The sequence below is a fragment of the Coffea arabica genome, chromosome 7e (genome assembly GCF_036785885.1).
Source record: "Coffea arabica cultivar ET-39 chromosome 7e, Coffea Arabica ET-39 HiFi, whole genome shotgun sequence".
In the NCBI taxonomy this organism is placed as follows: domain Eukaryota; kingdom Viridiplantae; phylum Streptophyta; class Magnoliopsida; order Gentianales; family Rubiaceae; genus Coffea; species Coffea arabica.
Window position 1 is genome coordinate 4981127 of NC_092323.1, and position 17780 is coordinate 4998906.

General features: G+C 38.7%; 2 protein-coding genes across 4 annotated transcripts; one reads left to right on the top strand and one right to left on the bottom strand.

Annotated features, from left to right (window-relative positions):
- Positions 1-918: 918 nt before the first annotated feature.
- On the top strand, positions 919-7636 carry LOC113702132 (BEL1-like homeodomain protein 2). Of its 2 annotated transcripts, none has more exons than XM_027223145.2 (5): positions 919-1285; positions 1555-3117; positions 4396-4778; positions 5576-5636; positions 6773-7636. In XM_027223145.2, exons 2-5 carry the CDS (start codon positions 1630-1632, stop codon positions 7421-7423), a joined length of 2583 nt encoding a protein of 860 aa, XP_027078946.1. In that variant the 5' UTR covers positions 919-1285; positions 1555-1629; the 3' UTR covers positions 7424-7636. The 2 variants fall into 2 exon arrangements, with proteins under 2 accessions (XP_027078946.1, XP_027078947.1); XM_027223146.2 differs by having other exon boundaries at positions 1564-3117.
- Positions 7637-11792: 4156 nt separating this feature from the next.
- On the bottom strand, positions 11793-15762 carry LOC140011102 (BTB/POZ domain-containing protein At3g50780-like). Of its 2 annotated transcripts, XM_072059294.1 has the most exons (3): positions 15451-15678; positions 14246-15294; positions 11793-13171 (listed from the first exon to the last, which is right to left on the bottom strand). In XM_072059294.1, the coding sequence occupies exons 2-3, from the start codon at positions 14885-14887 to the stop codon at positions 12197-12199; spliced, it is 1617 nt and encodes a 538-aa protein (XP_071915395.1). In that variant the 5' UTR covers positions 14888-15294; positions 15451-15678; the 3' UTR covers positions 11793-12196. The 2 variants fall into 2 exon arrangements, with proteins under 2 accessions (XP_071915395.1, XP_071915394.1); XM_072059293.1 differs by having other exon boundaries at positions 14246-15762.
- Positions 15763-17780: the final 2018 nt, after the last annotated feature.

Sequence of the window (17780 nt, forward strand, 5' to 3'; positions counted from 1 at the left end):
ACCAACAAGTCATTGTTGTTGATATTATTGACAAGTAATAAAATTTTCATAGAGTGCTAACGTAGAATACCTCAATTTGGAATTATGGAATGACATTTTGAAGTCATAGTAAATAATATATTTCAAGAAAGTTGAATTTGGCTTTATATTACAACCATGGTTGTTAATACAACTTGACTTAGTTGATAAAAACAGGTCACTTCTTTACACAAAAATCGTACGTTTAAATCTCGCTATCGACATGAGAACTGTGTTGATAGGCAATTTATAAGAATCTCTATAAGCAACTTATGGTTTCGGAGGCTTTATTCCGTGATGGTAACCGGAGAGAAACCCACCCAAACTTTTAATTTACCCAAAAAAAAGGGGTATGGTTAGTCTAATTATATGCAATCCCATGGTTACTGCTTCAACGTTGATTCGTGCGACTCGAGAACTCCTGTACTTGGCCTTGTTTGGATTGCATTTTTCTGGACTTTTTGTAAAAAAAATTACTATACCGATTTGATATATGTGAGGTAAAAAGGTGATTGAAAATTGTATCCACGAAAAATGTAGCAATTTTTCTTTGAAAACTTGCAAGTTAGTGCAGGTTTCCTTCAAAAAAAAAAAAAAAAATTTGTGCAGGTTGGGGGCTTAGTCTAGTGGCATTTTAGTAACTTAGCATATCTTCCACTCAATCGGACCTATAATTTTCCTAGGCCAAAATTTTGCTTTATATTAATGTTGTTGGAATAAAGTCAAAAGAAAAATATATAAATATATAAAATAAGTTCAAAATATAAATTGTTGAGTGAAAAAGGAGGGGTAGAAGAAAAACAGCGACCTGTTCTCTACTCTCGCTCCTATCTTTGGTGTGTGCATCCTAGGAGAGAGAGATATTGATATATATATAGATATATGTAAGCTATAGGGATATATTTATAGATTGCTGCACTCAATCCCTCAACTTTTCAGTACTACATCATTTTTTAAGTGTATTCTGGTTTGTTCGACTCTGTTTTGGGAAGGCGATTGTAGAGGAGAAGACTCCTGCAAGGAGCAACAGGCAGTAAGAAAGAAAAGGAGAGCAAGAGAAAGACAGAAAAAGAGAGAGAGAGAGAGAGAGATGAAGGACAGTCGCCTCAGCCTCAGGAACAACAGATAAAGAGATATAAAAGCAAGATTTAAGAGGAGAGGAGGTTCTCTCTCTCTCTTTCTTCTACTCTCGAGTCTCGAATCCCATAGACAAGAGAAAACGATGTCTGAGAGCTTTGCACTCTTTTACATCCTGCAACTCTGAGAGGTATTTTTGCTCACAATATGAATAAAGCTGAAAATTGTTGAAAAATAAAGAATTTATGGAGAAAGAACAGACTCATATTGATGCTTTCTCTTTTACTTCCTTTTTTATTCCTTTTCTTTCTTACTTCCTTATTGTATTTGAATGATATGATCTATGCTAGCTGCTCTATGTACTCTTTTTGTAAATGAACAACCCAGGGTTAGTGGGCTTTTCTTTTCTTTCTTTCTTTTTTTAATATATAAATGTTTTTAATACCGATCCATGCTTAGGTTGCGCAGCTAGCTAGTTGAAGCAAGGGTTGTGTGGCTGAAGAAAGAGATGATGGTGAAGAAAGAACTCATGATATGGGTATAGCAACTCAACCTCCACTACTATCTTTCGTTACATCTCAGTACTCCTCTAAGGGCGGCCATCATCAGCAGCAGCTAATCCTAGACAAGACCAATTCTTTGAGTTCTATGTCCCAAGATTATCATCACCAAGGAATCTTTAGTTTCTCGAATGGGTTCGAGAGATCGCAACAGGAACACCAACAACAACAACATCAACAGCACATAGCACAGCAGATCCGTAGAGATAAACTGAGAGTTCAAGGCTTTGACCCTCCTCCACCTCTGGTTACCATTGATGAAGTAGAATCAAGTGGTCTCCCGGGTTATGAAACAGCAGGTATGTTGTCCGAAATGTTTAATTTTACTTCGGGAGCCGCAACTCCGGGGGATATCTCATTGGAGGGCCAATTATCCCACAATTATCGCAACTCAAGACCGCCACCGCCTCCGGCTACTCCTGTAGGAAGCGAGTGGTATAGTAACAGACAAGGAGGAGGAATGGTGGTGGGTGGTTTGGGATCGTTGGGAGAATCCAAAAATCAAAACGTTGTGGGCGAGCGTGACGCTATAACTACTACTCATCATCATCACCACCACCAACACCAACAACAACAACAACAACAACAGATATCAGGCATTAATGCGGACTCAGCAGCAGCCATGCAACTTTTCCTAATGAATCCGCAACCAAGGTCACCTTCACCATCTCAATCTCATCCTCCTCCTGCTAATCCAACGTCCTCTACTCTCCATATGTTGCTTCCTAACCTTCCCTCAATATCATCGCCTTCTACTCTTCATCATCAAGGGTTTCATCATCATCATCAAGTGAGTGCTGCATCTCCTGCTGGTGCGCCTTTTGGTCTTTCTTCACAATTCACTTGGGTTCCCGATGGTGGGACTGGCGGTGTAGCTACCAGTGCTACTGAAATTGGTGGGGTTGTGGAAGGCCAAGGCCTTTCTTTATCGCTGTCGTCTTCTTTACAACATCTTGAAGCGGCTAAGGCTGAGGAATTAAGAATGGAAGATGGCGCAGCCGTGTTATTTTTCAATCAAGGTGGAGGAGGGTCTAATACTTCTTCTGCTGCTCAATACGCTTACAAGAATTTAGGTGGCGGTCACCATCATCAGCCATTGCATATAGCCCAGGGTGGAGGAGGAGTGGGTCAGAATCACCAGCTTCATGTTGGGTTCGGATCATCTCTGGGCGTGGTCAATGTCTTGAGGAATTCTAAGTACGCAAAAGCAGCACAGGAGTTGTTGGAAGAATTTTGCAGTGTGGGTAGAGGTCCACTCAAGAAGAACAAATTAGCAAGGAATAATAGCACTACTAACCCTAATTCCAATCCAAGTGGCAATAGTGGTGGTGGTGGTGTTGCTACTAATGGCGGTGGTGGCGGAAATTCGTCTTCTTCTTCAAAGGATCTCCCTCCTTTATCAGCGGCTGATAGGCTAGAGCATCAAAGGAGAAAGGTCAAACTGTTATCTATGCTTGATGAGGCACGTACTCTCTCTTTGAGCCCTCTCTCTCTCTCTCTCTCTCTCACACACACACACACACACACACTCTCTCTCTCTCTCTCTCTCAAATTTTATATTCATCTCGTCAATTACCAATCATTGATGTTTATTTTAGTCCATTAATCATGAAATGCACCGGGGACAAGACAACAGCAAAATTCCGGCATGTTTCGAGGAATATTATACAAGTTTGTACCATAGAAACAGCCGGCAATGGAATAGGCTCTCGATAGATTGAGTTAACTGAGGTTGATTTCTTAGAGTTCTATATTTCATATTTTATTTCACTACTGATACCATCGGTGGGGGTATTAGGATACTTGGATTTTGTTTGGTGAAAACATGAAAGAAAGAGTGGCCACTGACTACATTGGACGATTTTATTTTTCCTGGTAAGAAAGAAGATGTTCTACTTTGATTGATTGGAAGTCAGCAAATTGAGCTAAACCAAGTACTCATGGTCCTAGATGCGTAGCAACTTGCTAAGACGTTTAATTCAGGTGCTAATTATACTTCCATTTCCATCATGGGAAATGTTGCGGGAAAAGCCATTGATGTATATACGTATGACTTTTTCCATCGGGGTTGACCTAAAGATTGGTTCTTTCTTCATGTTTTCTCTATTTTTTTATGGAGACACTGTGGATGTTGTTGGCTGTATTGGGAAAAGAGAGCAAGGCAATAAACATAAGTATATTCTTTGTTCACGTCAACAATCATATCATGGTAGCAGGCTTTGTATTCACGCATTAATCTTCTATTTTTTTTTTCTTATGATACATTGTTGTCTACATATGAGTTTAGGATCCAACAAAATTGCAGCCTTTCCCGCAAAAGCTTCTCCAACCTAATAAACATGAGATTATGTTAATACCTTATGGTTTACCTTCAAACGTTTATTTCACCAAATTGACAATTAGGTCTCGTCAATTATTGCATGATTTATTTTAGGTTGTGTTGCTTTAGCGTTGTTTAGTTGTTACGTTTCCTCATTTCCATTATTGTGATATGGTACTCATATATCCATATTTCACTTAAAATTGGTTTGTCCGGAAAGAGACTTTCTCGTTTTTTACTTGCCTTCCTTTATAGACTTTTTTTTTATTAGTATTTCAAGAATTCATATCACTTTTGCCCAAGGCTTTTCTTAACCCTCTTATAGTTTTAGATCAGTTTTACTCGTGTTAATCAGGAGTATAAAAAATTTAGTGATTTAACCTAATTAATTCCGACATGTACATTAATCTTGACTTGCAGGTGGATCGAAGATACAATCATTACTGCGAACAAATGCAAATGGTGGTCAACTCATTTGATCTGGTGATGGGGTTCGGTGCAGCAGTACCGTACACTGCACTTGCTCAGAAGGCAATGTCTCGACATTTCCGGTGCCTCAAGGATGCCATAGCAACGCAGCTGAAACACAGTTGTGAGCTACTGGGAGAGAAAGACGCCGGTACATCGGGCGTGACAAAAGGAGAGACTCCAAGACTTAAGCTTCTGGAACAAAGCTTGAGACAGCAAAGGGCCTTTCACCAAATGGGAATGATGGAACAAGAAGCATGGAGACCTCAGAGGGGCTTGCCTGAACGCTCAGTCAACATTTTGCGAGCTTGGCTTTTTGAGCATTTTCTACACCCGTACGTTTCTTGAGCTAGTCTCTGACCTAATCTTAAGATACTAGTAAAATATCCATATCCATGCCAACGTAGTTGAGTTAAAGGAGGACCCAAAAAAAAAAGCATTATTACCAAATTACAAGGAAAGACATGACGTAATTGCTCAGACATTATTAGCCGAAATACATAGGAGCAACACTTCCAAGTATTGTCTCTACTTTGGACAGTGTTGAAAGCAGTGTCCTTTGTTGTTGTTTGGTCAGTGAAAAAGCTGAAAAGGGCTCGCTACATTCATTTTACTAAATTGCAGTAGATAATCAACCTTTCCCTAATTAGTCCCTCCTGACATAGGCGTTAGTGTGACTATTGCATATGAACCTAGTAAATTCCTTTATTCACAAACCAACCCCAATCTTCCGCCCTCCCCCCATCCCCCCACCCCCCCACCAAACAAAAAAACCCGTCGTCCTCCACACACACTCACTGTTTCTTTTTTCTCATCCTCTCTCTCTCTCTCTCTCGTCTGTCGTGACTACATACATGTATGCATGACAGTAAAAGCAAATATAATGGGGAAGAATCTAATGGATGTGGCCAATGTTAGAGGGGGATCAGATCAGAGCATGCAGTCAGCAGTGTCCTCGATCGCTTTACTGCTGTCGCTGCTGCTGCTGATCTTCCTCTCTTAGATTGTCACGCCCGTTGCAGGAAAAAGAAAAGAAACCTTCAGTGAAAACTACGGAGGATAGAGAAAGTAATGCGTTCCTTTATGCGGTTTAGGTAAGAAATCTGATGTCATTTTCTGGTCTCTTTCTCAGGTATCCAAGCGATGCAGATAAGCATCTGTTGGCAAGACAGACTGGTCTGTCAAGAAACCAGGTACTTACTACTATATTACTCTAACGTCATTTTACCTCTTACTCTCTTATATTATTCACCTTTCCTCTTTCCTCTTTTCTTTTTTTTTTTTTTCTGTTTTTAACGATTGAGTGATGAGCACCGTAAAAAAACACGACAATTAGAGAGAGAGAGAGAGAGAGAGTGAGAGGGTGGGGTGACCAGGAGTTATTTCAGTTGGACTTGCACGGATAAGGGTCTTAATTCCACGGTTTTTCTCTTTCCGTTAGAGAAAAGCCAAAACTTTTTTGCTACCCTTTCTTGTTTCGGTGCTTTTTCTACGAAGACAGGAATTCTTAAACACTGAAAAACCCTGCAAGAACAGTGAAATACGTGAAAGTTTGCAGCTTTGGCTTTGTCTATCGCTAACATGCCCAGAAACTTAGAACAATTCATTACACTAAATTCTGCACCAAATAGTTGCTTCTTGGTTAATTATAGGCACCTCGTATTTCGACTTAATATTGTACTGGCTTTTCACTCATTCGTGCTCAAGGTTTTTCCCTGCTCAATTTTCACTTAGAGAGGATGGGTTGGGTGGCGTAGTAGGAAAAGAAGTGCAAGTAAAAGATTTCGAATTCAATTCTTTCATATACACAAAAAAAAAAAGTCTAAGTGTCTTATTTTTTGAAGAAATGTCATTGTAAAAGGAAACCAATTATTTTAGGGATAATTTTTGTTCATCCTCTTTTCCCTATAGAAGTCAAAAGAAAGTAGATATCAAAAAAGCAAAGAGTGCAAAATGGTGATTAATCATAGGTTGGCGTACAATAGTTGAAAGACCTTCTCAATAATAACTTCAAAGACAAAGCCCGGTAAGCAAAATCTTGGTCTCTTTAAAATGACAGTGACGGGATGATGAATGTCTTTTTCACCAAATTTTGTCTTATCAAGAGCAAAACCCGAATTGCAGCATCAAGAAAGAGTTAAAAACACGCCGGTATTTTGTAGCATGGGAGAAAAGAAGCAAGGTTATTAAATTCCATGAGTCTCATTTATTAAAATATCCTGTAGAGTGTGAGTACGCGCGCGCGTATGTGTGTGTATATATATTTGTGCAGCGGATCAATTATGTGTATTTGGGTTTAATGTTTTGATTTTGTAATTGCGTGTTCCAGGTCTCAAACTGGTTCATTAATGCCAGGGTCCGGTTGTGGAAACCCATGGTGGAAGAGATGTACCAACAAGAAGCCAAAGAAGAGGCAGAAGAGAGAGAACCTAGCCAAAGCAATGGCAGCAACATTGCACAAACACCAACGCCCAATGCCACTACTTCTACCACCCCATCTTCTACAGCTGCCACCAAAACTGCTACGACAGCAACAGCAACAGAAACAACTGCAGCAGCAGCAGCAGCAGCAGCAGCAATTACAGCAACAGGCAAAAGATCCGAAATTAATGATTCTGAAAACGACCCTTCATTCTTCGCAATCAATAGACAATGCTTCTCGGAAAACCAAGCAAAAAACAATTGTTCCTCCACCACTTCCACCTCAAAAATGTCTATTTCCACTTCTCTTGCTACCCAAACCGCCACCGTCAGGCCACCAACAATGTCATCACAATCTTTTCCGACCGCCTACGACTCCGAGGCCGCCTGCCGCCGCAGCGGCATTGTGACATCTGCCAACGCTGAGATGGGGTCCACGTTCATAAGGTTTGGAACTAGTGCTGGAGATGTTTCACTTACTCTAGGGCTACGTCATGCCGGAAACCTACCGGAGAATAGTAGTACTCCCTTTTCTGTTCGAGACTTCGGGGGCAGTTAGTTAAACTAATTATTGGAATCACACAAGTACTTGGAGATGAAGAGAAGATCAGAAGATAATTTGGATTTGATAATGGTCTTTAGTACCTGTTTTTTTGTTCTTATTTGTACTTCTACTATTATCTAGTCAAATACGTGACGAGAAACACATATAGCACTTATGTTACAATGCAGTATCAAAATTATTGTAATTGTATAGCCATTATTTTGAGCATTTGACGTTTTGTACTGTATTAAATGTTGCGTAGTGATACTCCATGCGAAAGTAACTAAAAACTGGATCGAGTCATGAATTCAAGGAGCATATATACAAACTAATTAAGAAGAATTTTGCACCAATTAAACTCTCAGTCAAGTTAGTTCTTGTTCTATATATATTCTCCGTCACGTGGTGAAAGCCACTTTTGAAAGATGTCAATATCTCTGTTCCTAGCTAGTGACAAATTTTGGAGTAGTTTATAATTGGAACTAGTTAGTTTGTTCACCTTTCCTTATTCTATTAATCCATGATTAAGAAAAAGAGAAAAAAAAAAAAAAGAGAGGACAATTATCATGAGGTAGCTTCAGAAAGAATGAAAGAGAGCAGTCATAACTAATGTTTTTTTCAGATGATTAACTGTGACGGGCTTAATTTACTTACACTCCATGAGTTGTTCTATTTGCTGAGGAAATATATCAGCTACATCGCTAAGATTAACTGGTATCTTATATATGACCATTCCAGTGACAGCAGCTTTTTTCAATTGTCTTGCGGGGCTGTATTCTTTTTTCTTTTTTTTTTTGCAGTTATTAATTAGGACAATAACATGAAAATGCTTGGGGAAAGAGGGCAAAATATCTGTGGGACTAAACAAACCCAAGGCAAAGCTGAATAATTGTCTTGGTGGTCCTAATTAAGTGGACTGAAGTGCTGTTGTGTATAATTTTGCATTTGTTGGAGCCATCAATTTCCTCTAATCTGTTTCTTTGTGACAGGCCATTTTTAATTGGATGTTGGCCTATAAACATGTTAATTCATGTGGCAACAACATATTTACAGAATGCCAGTCCTCAAAGTTTTTTTTTTTTTTTTTTAAATTAATTTGGTTCTTGTTTTAGGGGCTAAAACAGTTTCTTTTAATTCATTATGTTAAGTGGGAAATGAGGTCAATTAATAATTCTTTTTGGACTTGTAGCAGTTTTTATTTTTCCTAGCCGTCCTTGTAGAACAAAGGGCGAAACGGTTGCTAATTAAAATCCCAAAAAAGTTAATGCTTAAGATGGACCAAATTTTGAAATTTTTTTTTTTTAAAAAAAGTATGTTCCAAAGAATACACTGTACATCATTTTCAATATCATGTGCATGCAGGCCTTGCAAAATCAATGTGTTTAAAGTGGTTTACGAAACTGAATAAACGTTTTATAATATTTTCAAAAAAAAAAAAAAAAAAACTTTTCCCATCCTTGCGTGGATGTATATGCTTGTGAAGTTCCGCTGGGCAATGGAGAAAAAAAAGTATCTACTGCAAAGGCTATGAGTAAAAACGACAACAAAAAGATCAGTAAAATTGAGAAATACAAAGAAAGAAGGAAAGTGAATTGATATCGCTGCATCAATCATTTTCTTTCTGCATCAACGCAGGCTCCTCCGAAGAACATCTACGGAGGCGCAGAGCAAGGAATCTTCGTATTCTCCAGAAACTAAAATTTGAACTTGACAAGGAATCTCATTAATTCATGGTGACAAAGATCTGTAACTACGCACGTTATAGTTTGTTACGTAATTAAGGGTAAGGTACGTGGCTAATTATTTCCCTTATATCACTGAACTTGGTACATCAGACGACCTGCATTGTCTAATATTTTATTTTTAAGGTACTTTTGGAATCAGGGGTTCATATCATATGACATGGCAAGAATTTATGATGGTGGTGGTGGTGGGATGGTACTGTTTTTTCTTCATTATGATACTGATGAGTCCTTTGTTCGCATCAATCTTCCCCATTAAGCAATAAACTCATTCTCTCCTTAGTACTGTGATTGTAAAAACCAGAAGTCGAATGGACGGACTGGTTGAAGCATCAATGATTTCGCCAAAAAAGATGATAAACAGCGATGGACTAAAATTGATTTTAGAAGCTATATATTGAGGTTGTTTGGTGGTGAAAATGAAGGACAACAACCACGAGAGATATATTTTTGGGCGATCGGCTTTCCATCTTATTAGTTTTGGGTGATGATGCTGGTGAGTTAGTTATATGTGTTACCAATGTAAGCGATTCCCCAACATTTCCTTAAGATTCAGAACAACTATATGCAAAGCAACAATTACCTTTCACCTATTCTATAACTTTTGCTGCTTGCTTGAGACATGCCGTGGCCAAGATATATCTGCATGATCTGCTATAGTTGTTGATTTAACAAGTTGTTGCGAAGCTGCCATCAGGCCTTCCTCTTTTTTTTTTTTTTTAATGTTTTTTAGCAAGAAAAAGATGAGATTTAAGTAAGTGGAGACTTCTAATTTCTGGGATTTCAATTCTTGAATCATATTATTGATAAAAAAAAAAAAAAAAAAAGTGTATATGATCAAGTATCGTCAGATAGTGAAAGGCAAGTCTCTTCTTTCATTCCCAAAGTAATACTTTTGTGGTCACAAAAATTTATTTTGATTCGAAAAAAAAGAGGAGAAATTGTATTTCTTTCTTTGTGATATTGAAAGACTCGGAACAAATTCCACAATTTTGCTCAAAACAAGACCAAGGTCAAAACTAAGCGTAGAAAGTAGCAACTAAATACACACACAAAAACATGCATGCGCGCGCGCACACTTGATGGGGTAGCCAATCTTGAATTAATTAATGTGAATAGTAATTGGCGAATTTTGGTGGGGTAGCCAAATTGATGAGCAGATTATTAAACTAAATACAAGAGCAGCAGTAGTGATAAATTAATACTACTAGGGACGGCCAAATTCTGTAGAATGCAAAATTTGTCCTGCTTGCTTGGCCGGAGGCCACATTCTGTAGATTAGATAAGAATGTTTAGTGGGCATGACAAATGCTAGTTTTTGCGAGTTTTGTTGGTCCCCTCTCGCACTATTCTGGCCTTTTTCGGAACAAGTAGACAACTAAGTGACCGGGCCCGTACCCTTAAAGCTTGTCCACCAACCTCCTCACTTCCTAAGAGACTCCCCATGGCTGCCACTAATGGGACCCAACCGAAGACGGGACCAGAGGATGACAAGTGTATATATACTGATTGACAGTGTATACGCTATTACCGTTGGATCCATGATGATACATGTGTAAAAATTGAATTTTAAATTCAAATTTTGCATAGTTGTCATTCATCCATGATGATACACTACTGTCAATGTAGGAAATATTAATCCTAAAAAAGTTTTATACTACTACTAATTATTGATCAGGAATAATAAAAAGGAGATGCTCATTGATACTAACTTTTGCAAAAGTTACTCCTTCAAACCTTTTTTTTTTTTTTTGTTCTTTTTGCCCCCCCTACTTTTGCGAAATGTTGCAAATTCTGAACATAATAAATCATATTATAGAGTTGAGTGTTACAGTAAAAATTTTCAACTTGATGATGATGGCCATCATTCTTTCTAATACTACCGTATACAGATGTAGTTAGCTAAAGCCCGTATTTGCTTTGATCCAACTTCAATAAATAAGAGGGCCCTCAAAGGATCAAGTTTGTTCGAGTCCAAGAAAACGAATTGTAATTGGAAAGATGGCTGCTGCTTTCCAGAACAAGGACCACTGGGAGACATTATTTATTGTTTTATAACCACCACCTTCCACGACTTCAAAAAAAAAAACAAAAACAAAAAAGGGATAAAAATCATCTACAAAGATTTAGGAGGTTGATTATAAATTAATGCAGAGGATGTTGAGAGTTGTGAGCGAGTGAACCCAGCTGTTTCTTAGCTAGCTGCTACGTCTGGTTGGTTATGGATACTCAATTCGTCAAGGCCCAATATCAACATCCTCAGAAGATATTTCAATTAAACGAGAGATTATTGCAAGGTCGATGAGCATGACAACAATGTTAGTTAGGGAAACATTTGGTTTCCAGCCGTTCAATAATCCGCCGTCGACGACCCTAAAGTTTTTTTTTTTCCGAAGCAAGAAAGCCGAGAGCACCGGGCCTGTTACTTTCCACTCCATGATGATTACTCCAATTTATAGCAAAAATGTCCTTTGGTTTCCCCAGTAATATTGAACATTATCAAGTAACCTGCAATATAATATACAGTAACCTGCAATATAATATACCAGGCATTTTATATGTAGAAGTTCATAATAGAGACAAATTCCGTGACTTGGTTAAAAGCTAAAACGCAGGCAAACAGACAGATTACAGTGATTGGATTGTAGTTAAATCAGCTTCTCTCATTTCTGTGAGAAATGCATTACAGTTGACATCACTTCACTTCAGAACCAAGCGTATCAAATGTAACTCAGACTCAGACATGCATTACAGTCAACACTGTATTTTACAAACTTTTACAAACACCAAGCAATCTGAACTCCTTAACCTGATGAATCTCTCTGAGCCCGTAATGCATCAGCTCGAATTTTGAGATTCATGGAATTGTTTAAGCTTCAGAGAAGGAACTGTTTTATCCTGAAATGAGGATGGCTTCTGCATATGGACTTCCGGCCATATATTGCTTTCCATGCTCTTAAAACTCAAAAAGAGACTGAAACCCCAGTATACCTCAGTAAACTCTGCATCAGTAAACTCAGTAATCTCTCTCTTCTTTTTTTTTAATTTATTTCTCTACTATCTTCAACCCCACGGTGGTATCTGACTGAGGGGGGTTAACTGAATCTGTATATGGTCTAACAAAAGTCCTGCGCCACCAGACCTCAAAAGCTTTCTGAAGATTTGGGCAACTATCACCAGCCTTTAGAAAAGTGCCCAACCAACCTAGCAAAATGCTCTGCTGCTCCTCCAGAGGCAATGTGAGAATGGTCCTGCCGATTCCTTCCTCCACAACTTTCCGATCAAATGACCTGCACCCATGTTGTAACCAATTATAGTCATTAATCAATGGTTGCAACCAGGTTTCTAATAACAAGAGACGGATGTCCTTTGAGGGCAGAAGCTCCCCCCTTCCTATTCCAACAAAAAGCCTTGCTGTAATACAGCTAACATGGTATCGAGACATGATAGGAAGTTTTCCATGAAGGGAAGCCAGTTCTTGCTGACTAGCCCACATTACTGCAAACTCATCAGCTGCCTGCCTGTCAGCTAAAATGTCAAGCAACCATGAAAGATTATCAGCTTCTAGAGATATCTGCTTTAGGAATGGTTCTTTGCAATCATGTAGCTTGCTGGTCAACTCAGATTCAGTAGCTTGTCTGAATGCCGACAACAGCACATCCATGCAGCTTCTGCATGATCCATAAATTATTGCGTTGCATGCATCAACCGAACTTGAGCAGCTAGGAAGACTGTTACTTTCCCGAAGGAGCTTCAGCACAATGGATTTCATTTCACGTCGGCCTCTCTCCTCATTGCTCTTCAGCATCAACTCCAGAATTTGGGACAGTGTATCCTTAGGTGGCTTTGAAACATCAGAAGAGACACGCTTCAATACTGGGGTCACTCCAATTCCCTCCCCCTGCAGGCGTAACACTGAATTAACTACTTTGTCTTCTTCTTCCTCTCCTACCCAGGGGACTGCTTCCAAGTATTCCAAGCAGGACTGTATGCATGAAGTGAAGCCCAGTTGTTCTGCAATCTGCATTATAGTTTCAAGCTATAAATATGCGTACATTCAAAGTACAAAACAAATTTCACATCTTTTAAATACTTATCGAGATACAAAACAAGATTGTTTAACAATAACAGAGTGCTACACAAAATAGCCAATTATCATAAGAAGAAACTCAACCTAAGAGTACTGGTGAGCTGCTTCTCGTTCTTAGATACAGTACTAATAGATATTTAGGATTTCAGAGTCAATGAGAGCATAATGCATAGTAGTAGAAATTGCAAACAAAAACTTCAAATCGGCTTTTGGCCAACATGATATTAATGAAGAAAAGCAAAAGGCAAAAGGCAAAAGACACAACACAAATCATCAGACAAAGATTTACCACCGAATGCTAGTTTAGATGAAACAGGCCATTGAATCCCAATTTTATGTGATTGCTGCATCAATCCGGATACCACTACAGCTAAATTGGCCACAAATTTGCAATCACAACAGTTGTCCATCTCTATCTTTAAAAAAAATTAAAATTAAAAAAAAAATCAAAAATCAAAAGTTTATTCATCAATGCAATCTGTTGCAGTTCTGTCAAAACTAGTTTTCTTCGTCACAGGGTAGGTGTAGGTTGGGTTGCTCAATCTGAAAACATGGAATTTCCATGGGAATGCCAAAACACAGGGGGAGAAAAAAGAATATTTGAATAATCACAGACTATTCCAAAGTCAGAGAGAGGGCCTATTCTGTCCAGACTGCTCTGAAGTAGCAGCGAAGGCCTAAAATCTGGCTGTCACAAGATTAATACTCCTTAGCTATGATTTCATGATCATGCATAAATCAAGTAGACAGGCTCTTCTTAGCTCAATAACCACTGACTTTTATCTCTTCCAATCATTTTAATATGAGAAACAATAATAATAATATAAAGAATAGAATCTAATCCAGTTCCAGCGGCCATGAACAGTTGTAACAAAAATCATATATAAATAAAATAGTTCAAACTGATTACTGCAATTGCAAACTGAAATGATCAGACAGACAACTTCCAAAAGCATGCAATGCGAAGCAACAAACAAAACATTCGTGCATGATTTTATGAGATACCTTGAGGATGCGCAGGACACGAGGAACACTTTGCTTGATCAGCCGCTGCTTCAATTCTTTGCAGTACATAAGTCCAACAGTTTCAACATAGATTTCAACATCATCACAGTCGTCAATTTCAAGACACGGAAAAACAAGCTGCTGCTCTGAAATTTTGTTTGCAAAAAATCTGCTATGCTCAACCAAAATTTTCTTGTGGACACTCAACTTCACAGCAAAGCCCTGTTTCCCGAGTAAAATCACCTTCAGATCGCTCGTTCCAGGTTCCCCAAACTCAATTGACACCTTCCTCTGCACATTTTCCGTCTTCACCCTAAGTGTCCTCTCAGTAATGGATGGCAGACTAGGTAGCGATGCATCAGAATTAGGAGCTTTTTGATCACTTGAAACAAGATTGGATTTTGGTGCTAGGGCTGCTTGCTTTTTCTCACTTACAGAACTTTTCTTCTGAAATGCAGTATTCGGTGAGGGTGTTGCAGGCGATGATTTCGGTTTGTTTAGAGGACTTTGTGTCTTTGGGGTCTTTTGAAACACAACAGGAGAGGGGCAGCACCAGAAACCCTCTGGTGTCACTGCAATTGGCACATTTTTTATTTTGGTCTGACCACCCTGCTCTACCTTCGGTACTCTAATTTCAGCCATACTCAGCACGGCTTCAAGAACAACTACATAAAGCTATGGTATTTACAACGAGAATAGGGATGTAGACCTTGACTTTGATATTATCTCTACCTACTATCTTTCTTCACCAATTGAAGAATATTACAAATTTCAAGAATCAAGCTCTAGTTTTTGAACCCTAGTACTATTTGCCAGAAGAGATGCATACAAGAATCCGATAATCAAAACAGTTATGCACTACAAGTCTACAACAAACACAATTCTGAATTATTCATATTGTGACATTTAAAGGAGAACACAACCCAAAAAAACAAAAATTGCAGTATAGTACAAAAACAAATGAGAAATCCAAAAGGCTAATGCTCGAAAGCCTAATGGCCCTCTGAAAGACAAAGTTCGAGTTTGCGAAAGTCCCAGAGTTATTTCCCCTACAATTAACAAGATGTGAAGCCTCAGACTCTAAAAAAGAAACAGAATATATGTGGTACACAGGGGTACAAGCTTTCAGGAAGGATAAAGATGGAGTCTTTACAAATTCAGCTCGAGAAAAATCTTTGAACCCCAGAAAACAACAAAAGACTCACCAACACAACTGGGCTGGCTGGGACTCCAGTGAGATCCCATCTCTTCGATCTCTTTAATATAAGAATCCCAATAGGCCGCGAAAATGATTGAACGGAGCTTAGATGTCAAGCATCAAGGGAACCACTTAACTGAGATTTAACAGAGTTGAATGATGAGTGCCCATTTGAGAGCTGTATTAGTGATTTAGAAAAGTCTTGTTACTAAAATGCAGCACATGACACAGCCCCAAAAGTTAAAAACACTTGACAGAAACTCATTAGGCTGTTTTCGTAACTTCACTTGCTACCCTGTGACTGTGCGTGTCTGAGGTTGCTTTTTCTGATTTCTATGATTGTTTTTGGAAGTGGTCTGAGAAATTTTCCCCTTCTTTAAAACCTTTTTCTATTACACAACACAACACAACACAACTAGAAGTTTTTCATTCTCCCTCTCTCACACACTCACAGACAAGCACACTTGTCTGGATAACTGAGTCCGAGAGCAATCAAAAAAGACAGGCATGCCATGCCAATGAGGTTGTAATTCTTTCTTTTTGAGTTTTTCTATGCGAATTGCGAAGACTTTGCTTTCGCTTTTATAGGTGGTCGTGTACGAGCGATCGAATCTCTTTTTGCCTAAAAAAAAAAGAAGACCATCGTTTTCAAGGATAAGTTCTTGTAAACTTGAATTCGCAAGAATATCCCTCTAGATGATATAGCGCCAAATTGCGAAAAAAGAAAAAACAAGTGTTTATGGGCATTAACAAGAAAATGACACTTCAAGAATATGATGGTCTGTGGATAAAAGTTGATAGAATTTGAAAATGATAGTGATGTGCATGTATTGTGTATTATGTATTATGTATACTACACTACAAAATTGATGATGTTTTTGTCCTGTTAATCAAATCCCAGGTTGAAATGTAGTAGTATTTTGTTCCCTCTGGCATAAGTAAAGTTGAACTCCACTCTCCTCCAGTCAGTTCCAATCTTTATGACCTCATTATACTTGAGTTGGCAAAATAGGCAGTCACAGTCCTTAGATTTCAAAACACCTATTTATGAATTTTTCAGTAAAACGACAAATTTCACACTGAGAAACGACATATTATTAGAATGTATATCAAAATTTGCTAAAATGCCTCGGTCTACCATCAAGAGCACGCCATCGGGAAATTAAAGAAAAGCTTTCAGGATCCAGGTGAAATTAATTGCCGTTCAAAGGAAAAAAAATGAAATTAATTGCGCACCACCACCAACCCCCCCCCCCCCCCCCCCCACGCACACACACACACACAGACCAACCCCACCCCATAGAAAAAAAAAAGGGGGGGACAAAAAAAAGAAAGAGAGAGAGAGAGAGGAAGAGGGATGGCTAGAGAATCTGGGCCCAGTTGGGCCGCAGAGTCATTATTAACATTGAACAGTGGGTGGCGGGACCATTAATCGTAGTGATAATGGGGAAATTCGGGCCGTAGGGGGGCATCATTCTTTGTATAACAGTGGCACCAATCTATATGGCAGTGACAATGGCGAAATTCGGACCGATGTTTGAGACAATTCCATCATCGATTGTTACCAGCCAACGTTTCAGATGGGCCGGGGGCCTAGCGGTGGAAGTCCAATGATATGATGCAGAGCTTCTGAAATGATGAATGAAAGGTAGAAAGGGGCAAAAGTGGCACGCTTTCATCATCATCATCATTCGGCAACTAAAAATCATTCGACAACTAAGCCACCTGCTGCTATAAAAAGTAAAAACTAAAAAGAAAGAATTCCCAAAACCTGATCGTGGCTTTGCTAATGATGCCATCCATCTCTTTCTACTTGTGCTGTCCCTCACCTGCACGTGTTTTATCTATCTTAGTTCCCGCAAGAAAAACCCAATCATGCCCCTGCCCTGAAAAATGGCTATATATATATATATATCAAAACTTTGTAACAGTGAAGAATTCTTCAAAACTTTTAGTTCCATTTTTTTTTCTCGCATTACAAAACCAAATATTCGTAATACACTGTGATTCTTTAGTCATCATGCATCACTTTAGCCTCAGTTCCAAGAGAAAAAATATATATAAAAAAACAGTAGTATAAACTCTTGTGTAGATATGGTTGTGCGAAGAAGTAAAAAGCCAAGTTTGTACTTCTTCTTCATGTGATGGACGGGAGGCAACAGTCACATGTCTTCCTTCCAATTTTTGTTCCGGGAGTCACCTTCGGATTTCCCCATTAGCATTTGGGCATTAGGCACTGTAATATTTTTTTTTTTTTGGTGTTCTGCCCTGGTGGTGGGGGATTACGAGGTCTTAGCAAAAAATGGATCCATGAACAGCAATTCAAAACATATCACA

What these genes read in the sequence shown, in the direction of transcription:
- LOC113702132 (XM_027223145.2), top strand. Translation starts at nt 1,630, where the DNA reads ATGGGTATAGCAACTCAACCTCCACTACTATCTTTCGTTACATCTCAG. An exon ending in TGTTATCTATGCTTGATGAG is followed by an intron (nt 3,118 to 4,395) that starts GCACGTACTCTC and finishes CTTGACTTGCAG; the next exon opens with GTGGATCGAAGATACAATCA. An exon ending in TTTGAGCATTTTCTACACCC is followed by an intron (nt 4,779 to 5,575) that starts GTACGTTTCTTG and finishes TCTCTTTCTCAG; the next exon opens with GTATCCAAGCGATGCAGATA.
- LOC140011102 (XM_072059293.1), bottom strand. Translation starts at nt 14,887, where the DNA reads ATGGCTGAAATTAGAGTACCGAAGGTAGAGCAGGGTGGTCAGACCAAA. An exon ending in GTGTCCTGCGCATCCTCAAG is followed by an intron (nt 13,172 to 14,245) that starts GTATCTCATAAA and finishes ACTATAATGCAG; the next exon opens with ATTGCAGAACAACTGGGCTT.